The sequence below is a fragment of the Lindgomyces ingoldianus genome, assembly GCF_010093535.1.
Source record: "Lindgomyces ingoldianus strain ATCC 200398 unplaced genomic scaffold BDR25scaffold_10, whole genome shotgun sequence".
In the NCBI taxonomy this organism is placed as follows: domain Eukaryota; kingdom Fungi; phylum Ascomycota; class Dothideomycetes; order Pleosporales; family Lindgomycetaceae; genus Lindgomyces; species Lindgomyces ingoldianus.
The window spans coordinates 801,351-816,107 of record NW_022985171.1 but is presented as its reverse complement, the minus strand read 5'-3'; the positions used below and the strand labels follow the sequence as shown (position 1 = coordinate 816,107).

Sequence of the window (14,757 nt, the reverse complement as noted above, 5' to 3'; positions counted from 1 at the left end):
AGTCATGCCATAGATATTAGGAAAAGACCCACGTGGGACAGTCATGCTGGACGAACGGGGTAAGCGAAGCAAATCCATCCGCATCCACGTCATCGTACCGTATGTTTCCGTGGAATTCAGCGTGTTACAAACGCCTGATAGTAGAGTTGCCACGAAGACAACGATTGAGAAGGAACTTAAGGGCCAAAGGTGGCGCAACAGGTGATACTTGGACTAGTCCGACAGCACCTGTCAGCGATTTCACTGTGAAGAGAATGGCATGCGCAGAATCTAGCTACCGCCATGAGTAACCCGATGATTCTTTGATAGGCGCGATAGAACTCATCTGCGACCCCGCAACCGGAGTCATGCAGCGGTGAAGGGGACTTGTGATCACCGCTTCAAACAAACGCCGACTTGTCAAGAGTCCACCACTCAAAGGTTACATACGGACATGGGAACATGCAACCGTGAACTTCGATGACCAAAAACGCCTAAAAATGGACATCAACTTAAAGAACACCTTGTATAGAGCGGTCTAACTCACCTCGAAAGCATATGCAACTGGATTCACATACGAGAGCCACTCAAACCGCGGATGCATGTAAGGTCGTGGTAAATTGAAGTCAGTATAGATGACGATTGTGAGAATTTAAATACCCGCTCCTGTTAAGGCAGTAGCGACAGTCTCGTGTGTTTCTTTTGCTCTCCCGATGAGAGGTTTGGAGCTGGGCAAGAGCGCTTTCGCTTTCTGCAGTTTCGCGCTCGTTATTTAAATTTTTGTTTTGCAAATTGGAATACTCGTTAGAACTTTCCCAGTAATGTACAAGTTCGTTCAATGGCCCTGGAACCTTGTTCACAAAGCTACTTCGTGGCTTCGGTTCAGCGGGGTTGGTAACTGACGTGAGGGAATCTCCCGTGGTCTGGAGCGGCGGGTAATCCCATCCATTATCTTTGGAATACCGCCTTTCCTTACCTGTGGGCCGAAGTAGATCTGTCTGCCCTTATAAAGCACTATAGCCTTATCTAACAGGTCATAGATGGCTTACGAGACTTGGTATACTGCAACAAGGTGGCACACACTCCCAATCTTCGCTGAAATCTCGAGGGCCTTTATCAGCTCTGACACTGATGTAGAATCGATTCTACGAGAGCTGTTATCCCAAGCATCGATCGCGCTATTGCACAATGCCATCTTAGCAATGGAGGCTCGTTTTCGCTCCCCGCTAGACATACAGTGAATATAATCGTTCCTAACCTTGGTATCTTTCGTATGAGTGAGACTGAGCTAAGTTGGCCAAGAGACGCGACTGGGAAAAAGAGAATAATAGCCTGATGAAAATTTCAGAACATATAACTGAGATACCTGATGGATGTATATATATATATTGCGGAGTACCATCGAATAGCATAAAGAAAGGAAAACTAAAGTTCATTGTCCACAACTTAATGTCTGCTGACAGCTAGCCGTACACAGCTGATGAGCCAGCATGACCCCCGGAACAAAACCTGTCAAAAGCTCGTCCAGACAACTGGTAACAATATGTCTAGGTAGATTAGTAAGAATCAGCCAACATTGGCCATCCGAAGACAAATCTTATGGCAATGCAAAAGGGTTCGGCTTGGCACATCAATTAGATCCGTGCCCTAGCGACGAAAACTCTCGGTCCTGGCTCGTAAAGTCATTCGCAAAGTAAGCTCAAGTCGGTAAGGCCAAGAGTTCTGGAGGATGGGCATGTAAGATGTGCGTTCGGGGTTCTCGTGCGAGGTGCTTCATGTCATTCCAGCGAGATTCGTAGGCTCTTAACTGGATATCTAGTGGATCGACCTAACGACCTCTGATGAGTTGAGATCTTTTCAGATGGAGGAAACCCATCGTTGCCGACATCCTGTAGCAAGAAGTCTGTTAAGGGACCCTCTCCTTTGTGGTATCTGACGGTTACTAGGCTTCCAAATGCTCCTCCGAATGCCGTGGGCAAGACAGAATATCTTCAAAGCTAAGAAATCGAGGCTGTTGCTGATAGGTTAGTAAGATGACAAAGGCTGCTGATTAGGGTAGAGTAGATCCAAGACGAGTTGCGATACATAGAATGAATCACTTCCCACGACGACCACCAAGAAGAGCGCACTCCAATTTTGGAAGAGTGTGCACGGACATCTGGTGAAACGTTGAACCGTTCCGCTCGGCTACCCTCTCTGCGACCCTAGAAGTTACCGAGGCTTCGAGTTTCAGGCCAATGACGAAAGCTCGGGTAGGAAACAATACTTTATCTCTCAGTCAACACCAACCTACTATCACCACCAGTAACGATGCCTACCGAAATCCTGATTGTCGGCGCTGGCGCCATTGGAGCATTCTACGCATCCCGTCTCGCTCTTGTCCCCAATACTCATGTTTCCGTTATCTGCCGATCGAATTACATTGTCGTCAAGGCAAATGGCTTCGCAGTCACGTCGCCCCTGTACGGCGACTACAGATTCATCCCATCCCATATATTTGCGAACACCGAGGAGGCATGCCGCAGCGGAATCCAATGGGATTTCATCGTTGTGAGCACAAAGGCGTTACCTGATGTAAGCGACGATTCAAAGATTCTCGAAGGCCTGGTATCCGACCAAACAGCGATCGTGTTGATCCAAAACGGGCTTGGTGTCGAAGCCCCATATGCCACGCGTTTTCCGAATGCTTCTATATGCAGTGCTGTAACGATTGCGAGTTGCGCTCAGCCGAGCCACGGACAGATCATACATAACCGCTGGACGCGGATTAATAGCGGTCCATGGCTCCCGCACCTCGACACAGGGAATCCTAGGAGTACGGATACTCGAGCGATTGAGCAGAACGATCGATTCGTTAAGTTACTGAAACAGGGGGGGATCAACGATGCAGATGCATACGACCACGCGAAGCTGCAACTTGTACGATGGCACAAGATTGCTATCAACGCATCGATGAATCCCTCATCTGTCCTCTCTGGCTGCACTCCCAATGTTGCCATGGCTAAGGACGACGAAATGGCGAGGCATCTAAAGGGCGTGATGGAAGAAGTCCTTGCGGTCGCCCCCAAGATACTGGGCAAACCTCTCCCAAAGGAGTTTGCTAGCTCTGAGCAAATTTTGCGCAGTACCCAGAAAAACACGAGTGGGAGCAAGCCTAGCATGGCATTAGACTGGGAGCAAGGCAAGACCATGGAGCTCGAGGTCATACTAGGGAATCCAATCAGGATAGCACGAGAACGAGGATTCGAAATGCCTAGACTGCAAAGTCTCTATGCTCTGATACGCATGGCACAGCAAAATCGCGAGGAAACAAAATCGAGAAGCAAAATATGATTATCCCGAATTTCTGCAGTAATTATGTCACCTTTATTATCCGATCTCGTTGGTCATACTACCCCACATGCTCTGATTGTATCCAGAAACTTTTGCATTGAAGACATCCTTACTAGGACACAGCGCAGACAAGAATATCAAAACACTGGCATTACTGCAGGTTCAAAATACATGCGATAAGACCATCTCCCACGTAGAGACTATTCTTCTAATTGGCCTCATTTGACAAGGTTAACCATTAACAACCTCCTACCCTCCAAATTCCCTAATAAATTCTGCAAACCCACCAATACACCTGCGCTCGTGCTCCACTCGGGTTCATATGCCAGATGTCAGATAACCAAGTCATCATGAGCACCGACAATCCTACAAAACTACTTAACCCTCTATTTCGAATCGAACAAATGGCGCAGATCCGAACCTTCGTTCTATCCACATAGTGGCCATACCCTTGGAAAGGGAGCTCAATTTCCTCACCAGGACCTATCGTTTGCCACGCCTCCTGTTTCAGCCTCCATACTACTCTCACCCTCCTTCCCGCGTCGAAACGCTCATCTCACTACCTGGCCCCATCCCCATCCCAATCGACCCCATCAAATTTCCCATCCGGCTGTCTAATTCACAGAACCTACTTCCATACCGCCCACATTAGTGTAGCCTAGAGACCTCCATATCTTGCGAGTTTTGCCTCCGAAGATAGAGGCCTCTAATCCAGCAGATTCGCCAGTTCGGAAGATATTACATCCGTGCACAACCCATGTCCAATACCTAGTTTTTAAGTAAGCAGTCTGCCTACGTCAGCTATAAAGCCCTCTGCGACCCCGTTTTATTTTATGCCCCAACTGCCATCCCCCTATCCCCACGCCTCCGGCCCTGATCCGATGCCATGAGGAGCCACGCCACACGCAGATACCACCGGCAACACATATCTGTGGATAGTATTAAGAATTGCGACCGCTCATCTGAGCAGGGGCTCGTTGGATATTGATACCCATGCAACTTCATATCGCCACAACGTATCAATTCACAATGGCCATATGCGCCCAGGTAAACGGACAAGCGTACCGTGGAGAGAGTCGGACGGAAAGCGCGTACTATCGTACGAGGACACGATGGGTATAGACTAGGAAAATAGAGTTCCACTCTTTTCAGGCCACTCGGTAGGCGCAGTAAATTGAGCCATCACTACATGTTGCGCGAGAGTGATGCTGAGGCTAGTGCGATCTCAGTTCACAAGTTAGATCCAATCTACAAAGATCCAAGACTAGATGGGAGACGTCCTGAGGCTGTAGCAAGGCAGGGAAAAAGAAAGTGTATTTTTTCCTAAGAGAAGGGCCTAGTAATATTGCTATGTAAAGATAGAAGCCTCTAAACAGATACAATAAGTGGAGCACATACAATTAAGCCTGGTTAATTCAATTTACCCCCCCTCTCGATTATATGCTTCGCGTCAACATAAAATATGCTGCAATGCATTAAGATGAAATGCTTAAATTGACTTCGTTACTCAGACTAATGAGCTCAGGCAACTGTACTAGCAATTTTTATTTGTAGAAAACGCTGCCAATTGAGGATATTCCTTAATAAGTGTTTCAGGTCGGGGGATGAAGAGGGTATTTGCGAGAGACGAAGGAATGATGGGTGGAGGCTATGCCGTAAGCATGTTACCAGACAGATCCATCGCTATTATTTGCCGACTATGGGATCTTGGAAATCACGAACTTCTCTTGGTCGTCGGCATATTCGCGCAGCCTCCCTTCGCAATGCGGAAAAAAAGTGGTTTCAATCAAGTCTAATTAGCCAACGGTTTTACAGTCTTGAAGGAGCAGCGGATCGATGGGGTCTAGGTTGTGGAATGACGAGAAGTAGTTTGCACATGCGACTATGTTGCAGTGGGTGATTAGGGACTAGATTATTTCTCCCCGTTTCCTTGTTCGTTTGGTTCATTGTGAGGGTTGACGTCTGAGCGGATGGGCACGGTCAGTGGTTCGATACGAGACTTGCTAGCCATCTCCGGTTAGCCTCTATCTATTTTCGACAGCGGCTTTCAGTTTGACGAACCTGTGCTTCGCTTCACCCATTTACCTTTCACGCAAGAGACCCCATCATTCGGATCGTCAGCCTGTCATTGTTACATCTTATGTGGCGAATGCGCTAGGATTATACATCATTCTCCTTTGTCTGAGAGGTAGCTTGCTAATCTATCCTGTCAAAATGGCATCCACATACGTCCCGCCAGAGTCCCATATTGAATCTCAACACAATGGCACATAATATTTAGCCATAAAAAAAGCCTTTCTTAACCGCTTCTTAACTCTTCTATCATTGCGAATCACAACGAGGTTTTACACAAGAGATGGCCTCTGTGTGCCCATCTGGAAACATAAGATTGTCAAGACCGGACGACGAGTCCATCTTACTGAGGCAGCAACCATGAAGTTTATTGCCCACAATACATCCATCCCGGTTCCGAAAGTGCATTGTTCCTTTGCCTACAAGAACCGTGCGTACATTGTTATGGAGAGAATCCAAGGCAACGAGCTTCCTAAAGTGCGGAAGAAGCTATCTGACGAGTCTTTTCAAACCCTCGAACTTATGATTGAGTTTCATGCCAGTCTTGATCAACAATTGAACGCAATTAGAACTCGAAGCTGCGTAAGAGCTCTCTACAGTTTTAACAGTACATTAGGTGGGTGTCAGGATAGGTTCCTAGAGCTTGTGAAGTTCAAAAAAAAATCAAGTGTCTACGCCGCAAGGCGCGCGCGAGGGGTGTTTCGCTGAGGGTAGCACAGCGGCGCCATTACTGCATCTTTTCTAGAAACCCCAGTTCAGTAATACCCCTTATATTGCAGTCTAGTAGAAAGTCGTGGAATCCAGCTTCAGCCACAATGGCCCAAAAACCACCGTGACCCGCGCACATTCGGACAGGTACGGACCCTGAAGAGATGTAGATTTCCGCCTCAACATAGCGCTTGCTTGACTCACTGGGAGCTTGACTTTAACAATACCTTCCCGCGCGTGAGCTTGGGTTGCGGAGACGTCAACGAATTTAGGTGTGATGTATTCGTAAGGGGTGAATTGTGAATTCAATTTATGCGTAGCTGTGCTAGAGATAAGTAAAATAGCGTTTCAAAACGGAGGTAAACGTTCAATTGTCTTATTATTCATACGCAGAACTTCAAAAGACACGCCACAAGCCGAGTATCGCAATGTCATGCATGACGCTCGGACTCGATCATGTGTTAGAGCTGCTAAAAAATATATTTATCTTCTAATTAGAGTTTACTTGAAGAAACCTCTGCTAATTCGACACCGCTCAAACATGTACTAGTATGGACGATCATGCAGTACAGAAGGTAGGCCCGTATGGGTCACCGTCCTCTGTAGAGGCTCCTCTCGTGTTGCTAGCGGTCTCGTGGAGGCGTTTGTCCCGTAGGGCTGGAGGATGAATTACGATGCCGGACTTAGCTTAGCGGTCAGCTGTTCATGGCGCAGTGAAAACTATTCTGCAATGAACGGACCTTCAGCCTTGTAATTTGTCGTTCGTTTCGCAATTTACACAGCCACAACTTCGTTCGTTTCAATATTTCAACATTGACGCGCCTGCGCCCCTGTCAATCAGCCTCATCTCACTCTAAATCTTAACATCCATCCGGAGAGTGAGAGCATGGCATTTCTCGTGTTGTTGTGGTAAATGATGGAGGTTTCACTGGGCTCGTTCAATCCTATGACTCTATTTCAGATTTTCTTGTCGGATTCCTTTCAGATGAGGCGCAGCTATTGGAAGCAGTAATTGATGTATAAGATGGGGGACTTTTTTCTACAACTTCAAACTCACAATTCAGCAACTCAAATTCAAAACTCTAGTTCTATACTCTATATCGCCCAACATCTATCCTCCATCCATCCCAACCACCAAAATGAAAACAGTCCTCATCCTCACCACCCTCCTCTCCCTCGCACTCGCCAGCCCTCTAAACCCCCGCCAAGGCGTGGGCTACCCCGAGCCCCCCGAACACGCCTGCGACTGCAACTACATGTGCACCAACGAAGCTGGAGAACTCGTTCGTCTCCCCACATTCCCTGCCCCACTCCCTGCCCCATTCCCCATCCCGATCCCACAACCGCATCAATCGTAAAATGCTCATATAATCTTCAGAACTGTGTGTGCCTAATCCTCTCCCTAAACGAATGCTACCGCGTCCAACAAATCAACCAATTCCCCTGCCTCCCACCCACCTTCCCTGCCGAATGCAACAACACCGCCCTGCCTTCTCCCCCTAAAAGCGTCCGCCAAACCCCCTCCCCCGCTAACGAGGGTGAGAACTGCGGCGGCATCCTTGGGACGTCCTGCACCGACGGCCTGATCTGCGTGAGTAACGACCCAGATTGTCGGGATTGTGAGGGTCTGTGTGAGTCAAACTTATGTGGCGGGATTCTCGGGGAGAATTGTCCGAGGCATTATGAGTGTGTGTTGGATGAGGTTTGCTTGAATCAAGGGGGTGGGAGTGATTGTACTGGGGTGTGTGAGTTGTCGCTATTTGGGGGGAAGTAGGTGTGCGTTACGGAGAGGTGTAGAACAGAGCAGGGCAGGGCGGTTGAGTTGAGAAAAGTTCCGTCTTTGCAGCTTGGTGAACTAGAGAAAGGAACTAGCCGGGATTGAAGACCAGGCTTGAGCGGCGATGTGTACGAGGCTTTTAGAACTTCTGTAAAATATTTTGCTTTCAGGGAATTATGTTTCTGATTCTGCTACTTTTCTCTGAAGTAAATGACCAAATTCGCTTTCCTCCCCCACCCAACTCGAAATATCGCAGAGTTAGTTATGGAGTTGATGGATGATAGAGGAGGGCATATAGAGTTGCGAATAGTCAATTAGATGGTGAGAGCCAAACTAGGTAGATTGAGGTGAGGTGTAAGGCCGAGAGAGCGAGAGAGAGCTCTGAGGCAACTATGTAGCAGATAAAATGGAGCCAATCTTAATCAGTTAGGTGTTAGTCCCCAATAGGAAACGGGTATGAGTGAAGGACCTACATTCACCTTGGAGGAGGGTCACGTGAACCAATGTCACGTGCGACACGAAAACCCACCCATTAATCCCCTCTTGCAATACTTGGGAAGAAAAGCCCATCACTAAATCCACCCTCCTGCTATACGAGGATCTCTCTCTGTCCTTTACCCACGAAGCTACCTCTACGATCGTTGCTCCTAAGGCTTGCCCATATCCTGATGTTGTTCATCGTAGTCGCAGAGCAGGAAGCAGGACGCCGGGAAATGTTTTGTTCTGCTCTTCTCCCTGCACCATAGTTCGTATTCCAATGCGTGATATGGTCGGCGACAATGAGGAGCGCAAAAGAGGAAGTGGATAGATAGATATATCAAGTGTAATTTGCTGTTGCTTCCGGAGGAACCGAAAACCAATCACGTTGACAAGAAGCTAGTGAAAACCGTAGGAATCCCCAACTCCAGTATAGGTACCCATACATCTCTATTTAACAGAATACTTCCATCCCATCCCATTTACTCATACAAATTCCCCTCTATTTATCTCTCTTCCCTCAACCCCTTCGAATCTGCCCTCACGGCCCAAACAACATCCTAACTATCCTCTCTCCCTTATCACCACCATCCCCTCCATCTCCGCCTTTAGGCTTGTCATCCCCACCCACCATCGGGGCAAAAAACAAAATTTTGATGGCGATAGCGAGACCAGCATGCAGCGCTACAACAACAATAAGTAACACTTTTGACGTTTTGACGTCGGTCGCCGAGAGAATCGGATACAAATTTCGCAGGAGGAAGAAGGCCGAGGCAGCAAAGCCGAGGGCCACAAAGATGAAGTTGAGAACTACGCACCCAAATTAACTCAACTCAAATCAGCCCCAGAGCCAGAGAGCTCGAGGAAGGAGGTAGGGGGGAGAAACTGGAGGGAGGGGAGGGGAGGGGGAGGGAGAACATACCAGAAACCGGACTCCACGAGATCAACGCAACAGGAATCCATATCAAGTTCGCATACCCATACAACGCCACACATTCCAACAAATTCGCCGTCTCACTCCCAAACCACTTTAACACCCCCCACAACCCTAACGGCACAATCGCCGTATACCCATACACTAATCCCGCGCCTCCACTCAACAGTCTAAAATCATACGCAAAGTGTTCTTTCCCGTTGTGCGCGAGATACTGACTAATCGTGCCTGTAAGGAACAGTATCACTACCACTGTGGTAGCGATCCAAACAGGTCCATAGAGATCCGGGTTTCCTTCTAGGACATCGAGGAAGTTTTGGCGCGGGTAGATGGCGGCGGTGCAGCGGCGGAGGACTTCGGCGGTGTCGACATCGAAGGCTTGGGCATAGAAGGCGAGGGACCAGAGGTAGTGTTTTCGGGTGGAGGTGGCGGGCGCAGGGAGGAAGCCAGAGTTGCTGTCAGGCTGAATTTTTTGGCGCGCGTTGGAGGGATTATCGAAATCTGGGGAGAGAAATGGGGATCAGAGTGGGGTTGGAGGTATTAGGAATAGAGAGCGGTTACTTGAGCTGTGGAACTCGAGGTCTTCTTGGAGGTCGGTATGGCCAAGGTCGCCCTAAGAATATTATCAGCCATAGATTGAGACGTCTGGGGACGGATGTAGGGAGCGGACTTCTTGGTCTACGTCAACGACGACATCGTAGCCTCGGTTTGCCATGGCGGCAGTGAGATTGCGGGTTGAAGATGCTGAGGCTGTGCCTGAACTCTGCAGATGGACAGATTGCGATGGATTGTCGTCGTGACGCGTGTTGATACGGAGTGGGTGAGTTAACTAGGAGCAGGGCAGGAAAAGCTTGGCTGAGTCATCATCATCGTGCATCTGATGGGCTGCGTCGCTTCAGCGGTGCGCATGATCAGATACGTTTCATGACTTCTAACAGGGCGGGACAAACGAGAAACCTCCAAACGCAACGCAAGGTCCTCCATAACATGCCAGAAGACAATAGTCGCATGTTATAGGATGGATGATCCCGTATTTATTACTCTAGGATCTAGAGTAATTGCACGAGGGAAGATGGGAGAGAAAAATACATGACGACATAAAAAGTATATACCTTCCTCTTGCAAACAATCTCAGGCCTCCGATCATAAATGGCGCGCCATGCGGTATGCGCCTGCACTTGCATATGCATCCCTTCTCCCTTGGTCTCATCCACTCTATCCGCCCACCCTCAACACCGTCTTTCAAGCTCCCTAACCTAAGCCTCCCCATCTTCCTTCTTCGGCACCAACGGCTCCACATTCCATATCATCTCCGCATACTCATCAATGCACCGATCGCTCGAAAAGAATCCCATCCTCGCAACCGTAAGAATCATCTTAGTAGTCCACTCCTCGGTATTCTTGAAGCTCTCATCAATAAGCTCCTGGGTCTTGACATATGACGCAAAGTCGTCGCTGACGAGGTAATAATCACCATGCTCGACGATCCCGTTGAGGAGGGCCGAGAAAGACGATGAGTCGCCGAACATGTTGTTGTGGATTGCGTCGAAGACAGTGGCGAGAGAGGGGTCGAGCGTGTACGTGTTGTATAGATGGGCATGACGCAGGTCGTCGACATCTTCGGCCAAGTTGCCGAAGAGGAATATGTTTTGCTCGCCGATTTCGCGCGTGATTTCGATCTAGGAGAGTGGTTAGTTAAACTGTCACTCCTCACTCAAAGGCTTGGCTTGCGGAGAGGAAAGCTTACGTTCGCTCCATCGCAGGTGCCAATGATCAAACCACCGTTCAAGCAGAACTTCATGTTACTCGTACCGGACGCCTCCGTACCCGCCGTTGAAATATGCTCACTGATATCGCTAGCCGGGCAGATGATCTCCGCTTTACTAACATTGTAATCTTCCAAGAAAATGACCTTGAGCAGATCTCCCACATCTTTGTCGTTGTTGACGATTTTGCCGACCTGGTTGATCAGGTGGATGACCGTCTTCGCCATCCAGTATCCCGGTGCTGCTTTGCCACCGAAGATGGAGACGCGGGGTGCAAGCTTCTTCCTCTCTTCAGCACTCATATTTTTTATTTGTAGGTAGCGGTGGATGACGCCAAAGATATTGAGTTGTTGGCGCTTGTACTCGTGTATGCGCTTGACCTGAACATCGAACAGAGCAGCGGGGTTCACCGTGACACCGTTCGACTCTTTGATGTGCTTAGCAAGCCGGACCTTGTTGGCATACTTAATCTCGCGGAACTCTTTCCGGAAATCCTTGTCATCAACAAAAGCCTCGAGTTTGTGCAGCAGGGTGAGGTCCTTCAGGAATTCGTATCCACCAAGCTTTGAGGCAATGAGCTCGGAGAGCCTGGGGTTGGCCTGATGGAGCCATCGTCGTGGAGTAATACCGTTTGTGACATTGGTAAACTTGTCTGGTCCGTAAATTTTCACGAAGTCTTTGAAGATGGTCGTCTTGATCAGGTCCGAGTGCAATTCAGCAACGCCGTTGACCTTGTGTGATCCGATGAGAGCGAGATAGGCCATACGAACCATCTTTGGGTTTGATTCCTCGATGATGGAAACACGAGAGAGCATTTCGCGGTCCTTGGGGAAATTACGCTCAACAAACTGCAAGAAATGTAGGTTGATGTCATAGATGATTGCAAGGTGACGAGGCAGCAGATGCTGCATCAACGGGACAGACCACTTCTCCAGCGCTTCCGGAAGAACAGTGTGGTTGGTATATCCAAAAGTCTTGGAGACAACTGTATCAAACTTAGCCCCGCCCATGTAAAGCTATCGGATTTAACTCACTGCTCCACGCCTCATCCCAGTCCAAGCCCTCAATATCCACCAATATCCTCTGCAGCTCAGGAATAGCCAGTGTTGGATGAGTGTCGTTTAGCTGAATAGCGACTTGGGTAGGGAAGTCCTTCCAGGCACGCTTGGTCTTCTTGAATCGGCGGACGATATCGTACAACGACGCAGCACACCAGAAGTACTGCTGCTTCAATCGAAGCTCCTTACCACGCTCCAAGCTGCGTATTGTTAGCCTCTGTCCCCTCAAGGTATGGCTCGACGATTTGACGATTTGCTTACTTATCGTTCGGGTACAACACAGCAGAGATAGTTTCAGCACGCTGCTGATCCGCAACCGAGCTCTCATACTCGCCAGAATTGAACTTCTGGAAGTCGAACTCGCCACTTGCAGCTTTGCTGGCCCACAGACGAAGGTTGTTACAAGTCGGGGTCTTATAGCCAGGAACTGTGATGTAATGAGTGACTCTTCCAATCGCCAATCGGAGAATGAGTACTTACTTGGCACATCGAAAGCCACAGCCTGCACAATCTCACCGCCCTCCCAAGAACACTGCTGCTTTCCCTCATCGTCCTGCCACCTATTCACATAGCCATAGAACTGGATGTCAACCGTGATATCGTGTCGCTGGAACTCCCAAGGGTTGAAGTCAAGCCAGTAGTCAGGTACTTCCACCTGGTATCCGTCGATGATCTCCTGCTTGAAGATACCATACCTGTATCGCAAGCCATAGCCCCAGGCAGGGTAGTTAAGGGAGGCCATGGAGTCGAGGAAGCAGGCGGCTAGACGTCCGAGACCGCCGTTTCCAAGGGCGGCGTCGTGTTCTTGTGAGATGATGTCCTCGATGCGGAAACCGAGGTCGGAGAGACCCTCTATGAAAGCAATTAGCTGCCTGTTGTAGGAAATGTAAGGGGGAGCGACATACGTGTAGCCACATCCTTCTGGCCTACGTTAAGCATAGCATTATCAAGCGCTCGACCCATCAGGAACTCGAGCGAAAGATAGTACACTCGCTTCTGGTCTGCAAACGTCTGGTTCTGCTGCGTCTTATTCCAGTCCAGAATGAGCCTATCTCGAAACGCCATCGCCGTGCCCGCATATGTAGCAAACTCATCGCAGTTGTAGAGGGAGCGGGCCAGCGTCGTCTCGATGTGGCGGACACATTCTTTCTCGAATTCTTCGGGGGAGTCGAAGGGCTTGGGAGTCTGCCATGGAGCTCATTAGCCTCTCAATCCAACGCAATTCAATCCAATTACCTTTCTTTCCCATTCTGAGGCTGAATACAATGATGAAGAAATTAGGATTGAGGAATTGACATACAAACTTCTTCCAAGCGGCCCTCTGTGGCTCCGGAATACTAGCCTCCACGCTCTTAATCTCGCCAGGCCCAAACCCTGTCACAGTCCGCTTATGCTTTGGCCTTGTGAACGCAGGGCCAATGGGACCTTGAAGGTCGGCCAGCGGGGCGCTCATAGAAGGCCGACGCTCGCGCGCAGGGGAACCAGCCGTCGTCGCCGCCATCGTGAGGACGTCAATTGGAGCGAAGCGTGAGTTGCTGAGGGAGTAGCGGTGCGAGATGGGGTGGTGGGGTAGAGGGGCGATTTGTGAGGGCTGGGGGAGGGGATTGACTGAGCTAAGAAGGTGGAAGGGAGCTTAGCTGGGGATTGATGGGCGAGAAGACGAAGCTTATAAAGAGCAGAGAACAGCGGAGGGACAAGTGTTTACACGGTTTCAGGGCGGAGGCTGAGAGGTGTTTACGCCGCAAGTGTCCGGTGCTTGAAGGATCAACACCTCACGATGATCAGGCGAGGACAGTTATGACGACAAGAGCAGCGGCATCGCGGGGGTCTTATGGGGCTGATAAGTGCGGCCGGCTGGTCTCCTCCACGTCTGATATGGGGAACAGTGCGGCCTGCAGCCCGTCCAACGACTGTTGAGCTTGAATATGCATGCTTTCTGCATGGGCGAGGAGCGCGCTGATACAAAGTGGGGTAGGCGCGTTCGCGTCCGTTATGACACCATCGCTTGAACAGTTAGGCACGGGTTGACTGGACAATGCCATGGCTATTACGCGACTGAACGCTGAACTACTGATGGACGACTCGCTGGGGGGTTTCCTGTGAAAATGCAAACGGCGGTGGCTTGGGGGGAAGGATGAGGGGGGCACAGCGACATGTGCGGTTACGTCGTTGCACAGCTGGAAGCTTGGGCCATGCAGCAAGCCCCTTGTTCGCTGTCCTTCATCGGGCGATGGGCGCCGCCGTGAGTAAAGCTTCAATTTTGCTCAGTAATAACTCGGTAATGTGCTGAAGCTTTGGCATCGACGGCAAACACTCTCAAACTCCTGTGACGGGAAAATGGACCATGTGGAGGGAAACCTAGTTCAGTGCTTCAGATTAGTGTTGGTATCTAAGTACTGGCTATCCATATCTCACGAAGTATAACGTGCACCCCACCACCGCTCGATACGAACTCCACACGCACACACAGAGAGAGAGAGACACGTCCAAACTGGGTATCATGCAAGCAATCAATCAATCATCCCTCCCAAACGCACCCACGCACATGCCGATGACAACCGCCCACGTCAGGCCACCCTGCCCTGCAATCAACCATAACCATAATTATACCCTCAGGCATTCCGTAGCCCGTAATCCGTAACCAGTAATCCT

The 14,757-nt window shown here is 49.5% G+C and overlaps 5 protein-coding genes across 5 annotated transcripts; 2 read left to right on the top strand and 3 right to left on the bottom strand.

The window, feature by feature from the left end:
- Positions 1-2,236: 2,236 nt before the first annotated feature.
- Positions 2,237-3,312, top strand: BDR25DRAFT_283381 (2-dehydropantoate 2-reductase; the record flags this gene model as incomplete). The annotated part of the gene is made up of 1 exon (XM_033688042.1): positions 2,237-3,312. The coding sequence occupies exon 1, from the start codon at positions 2,290-2,292 to the stop codon at positions 3,310-3,312; it is 1,023 nt and encodes a 340-aa protein (XP_033549667.1). The 5' UTR covers positions 2,237-2,289.
- A 3,550-nt stretch (positions 3,313-6,862) lies between these two features.
- BDR25DRAFT_11805 (uncharacterized protein) lies at positions 6,863-8,036 on the top strand. Its single transcript, XM_033683664.1, has 2 exons — positions 6,863-7,376; positions 7,472-8,036. The coding sequence occupies exons 1-2, from the start codon at positions 7,233-7,235 to the stop codon at positions 7,865-7,867; spliced, it is 540 nt and encodes a 179-aa protein (XP_033549666.1). The 5' UTR covers positions 6,863-7,232; the 3' UTR covers positions 7,868-8,036.
- Positions 8,037-8,172: 136 nt separating this feature from the next.
- BDR25DRAFT_302458 (uncharacterized protein) lies at positions 8,173-8,641 on the bottom strand. Its single transcript, XM_033689797.1, has 2 exons — positions 8,344-8,641; positions 8,173-8,287 (listed from the first exon to the last, which is right to left on the bottom strand). Exons 1-2 carry the CDS (start codon positions 8,438-8,440, stop codon positions 8,181-8,183), a joined length of 204 nt encoding a protein of 67 aa, XP_033549665.1. The 5' UTR covers positions 8,441-8,641; the 3' UTR covers positions 8,173-8,180.
- Positions 8,642-8,739: 98 nt separating this feature from the next.
- Positions 8,740-10,065, bottom strand: BDR25DRAFT_302457 (Yip1-domain-containing protein). The gene is made up of 4 exons (XM_033689796.1): positions 9,952-10,065; positions 9,843-9,894; positions 9,270-9,782; positions 8,740-9,157 (listed from the first exon to the last, which is right to left on the bottom strand). The coding sequence occupies exons 1-4, from the start codon at positions 9,994-9,996 to the stop codon at positions 8,889-8,891; spliced, it is 879 nt and encodes a 292-aa protein (XP_033549664.1). The 5' UTR covers positions 9,997-10,065; the 3' UTR covers positions 8,740-8,888.
- Positions 10,066-10,255: 190 nt separating this feature from the next.
- On the bottom strand, positions 10,256-14,013 carry BDR25DRAFT_258292 (glycosyl transferase). The gene is made up of 7 exons (XM_033686528.1): positions 13,406-14,013; positions 13,011-13,290; positions 12,586-12,957; positions 12,367-12,532; positions 12,082-12,305; positions 11,029-12,032; positions 10,256-10,960 (listed from the first exon to the last, which is right to left on the bottom strand). The coding sequence occupies exons 1-7, from the start codon at positions 13,604-13,606 to the stop codon at positions 10,538-10,540; spliced, it is 2,670 nt and encodes an 889-aa protein (XP_033549663.1). The 5' UTR covers positions 13,607-14,013; the 3' UTR covers positions 10,256-10,537.
- Positions 14,014-14,757: the final 744 nt, after the last annotated feature.

Bases quoted from the DNA above. Each gene is read 5' to 3' on its own strand.
- BDR25DRAFT_11805 (XM_033683664.1), top strand. From the start codon at position 7,233: ATGAAAACAGTCCTCATCCTCACCACCCTCCTCTCCCTCGCACTCGCC. The intron at 7,377-7,471 runs GTTCGTCTCCCC...TATAATCTTCAG, and splicing joins CCAACGAAGCTGGAGAACTC to AACTGTGTGTGCCTAATCCT.
- BDR25DRAFT_302458 (XM_033689797.1), bottom strand. From the start codon at position 8,440: ATGGGCTTTTCTTCCCAAGTATTGCAAGAGGGGATTAATGGGTGGGTT. The intron at 8,288-8,343 runs GTAGGTCCTTCA...TAACTGATTAAG, and splicing joins GACCCTCCTCCAAGGTGAAT to ATTGGCTCCATTTTATCTGC.
- BDR25DRAFT_258292 (XM_033686528.1), bottom strand. From the start codon at position 13,606: ATGGCGGCGACGACGGCTGGTTCCCCTGCGCGCGAGCGTCGGCCTTCT. The intron at 12,958-13,010 runs GTATGTCGCTCC...TTGCTTTCATAG, and splicing joins CCAGAAGGATGTGGCTACAC to AGGGTCTCTCCGACCTCGGT. The intron at 12,533-12,585 runs GTAAGTACTCAT...ATTACATCACAG, and splicing joins TGTGGCTTTCGATGTGCCAA to TTCCTGGCTATAAGACCCCG.
- BDR25DRAFT_302457 (XM_033689796.1), bottom strand. From the start codon at position 9,996: ATGGCAAACCGAGGCTACGATGTCGTCGTTGACGTAGACCAAGAA. The intron at 9,783-9,842 runs GTAACCGCTCTC...TTCTCTCCCCAG, and splicing joins CCTCGAGTTCCACAGCTCAA to ATTTCGATAATCCCTCCAAC. The intron at 9,158-9,269 runs GTATGTTCTCCC...TTGGGTGCGTAG, and splicing joins CTCGTGGAGTCCGGTTTCTG to TTCTCAACTTCATCTTTGTG.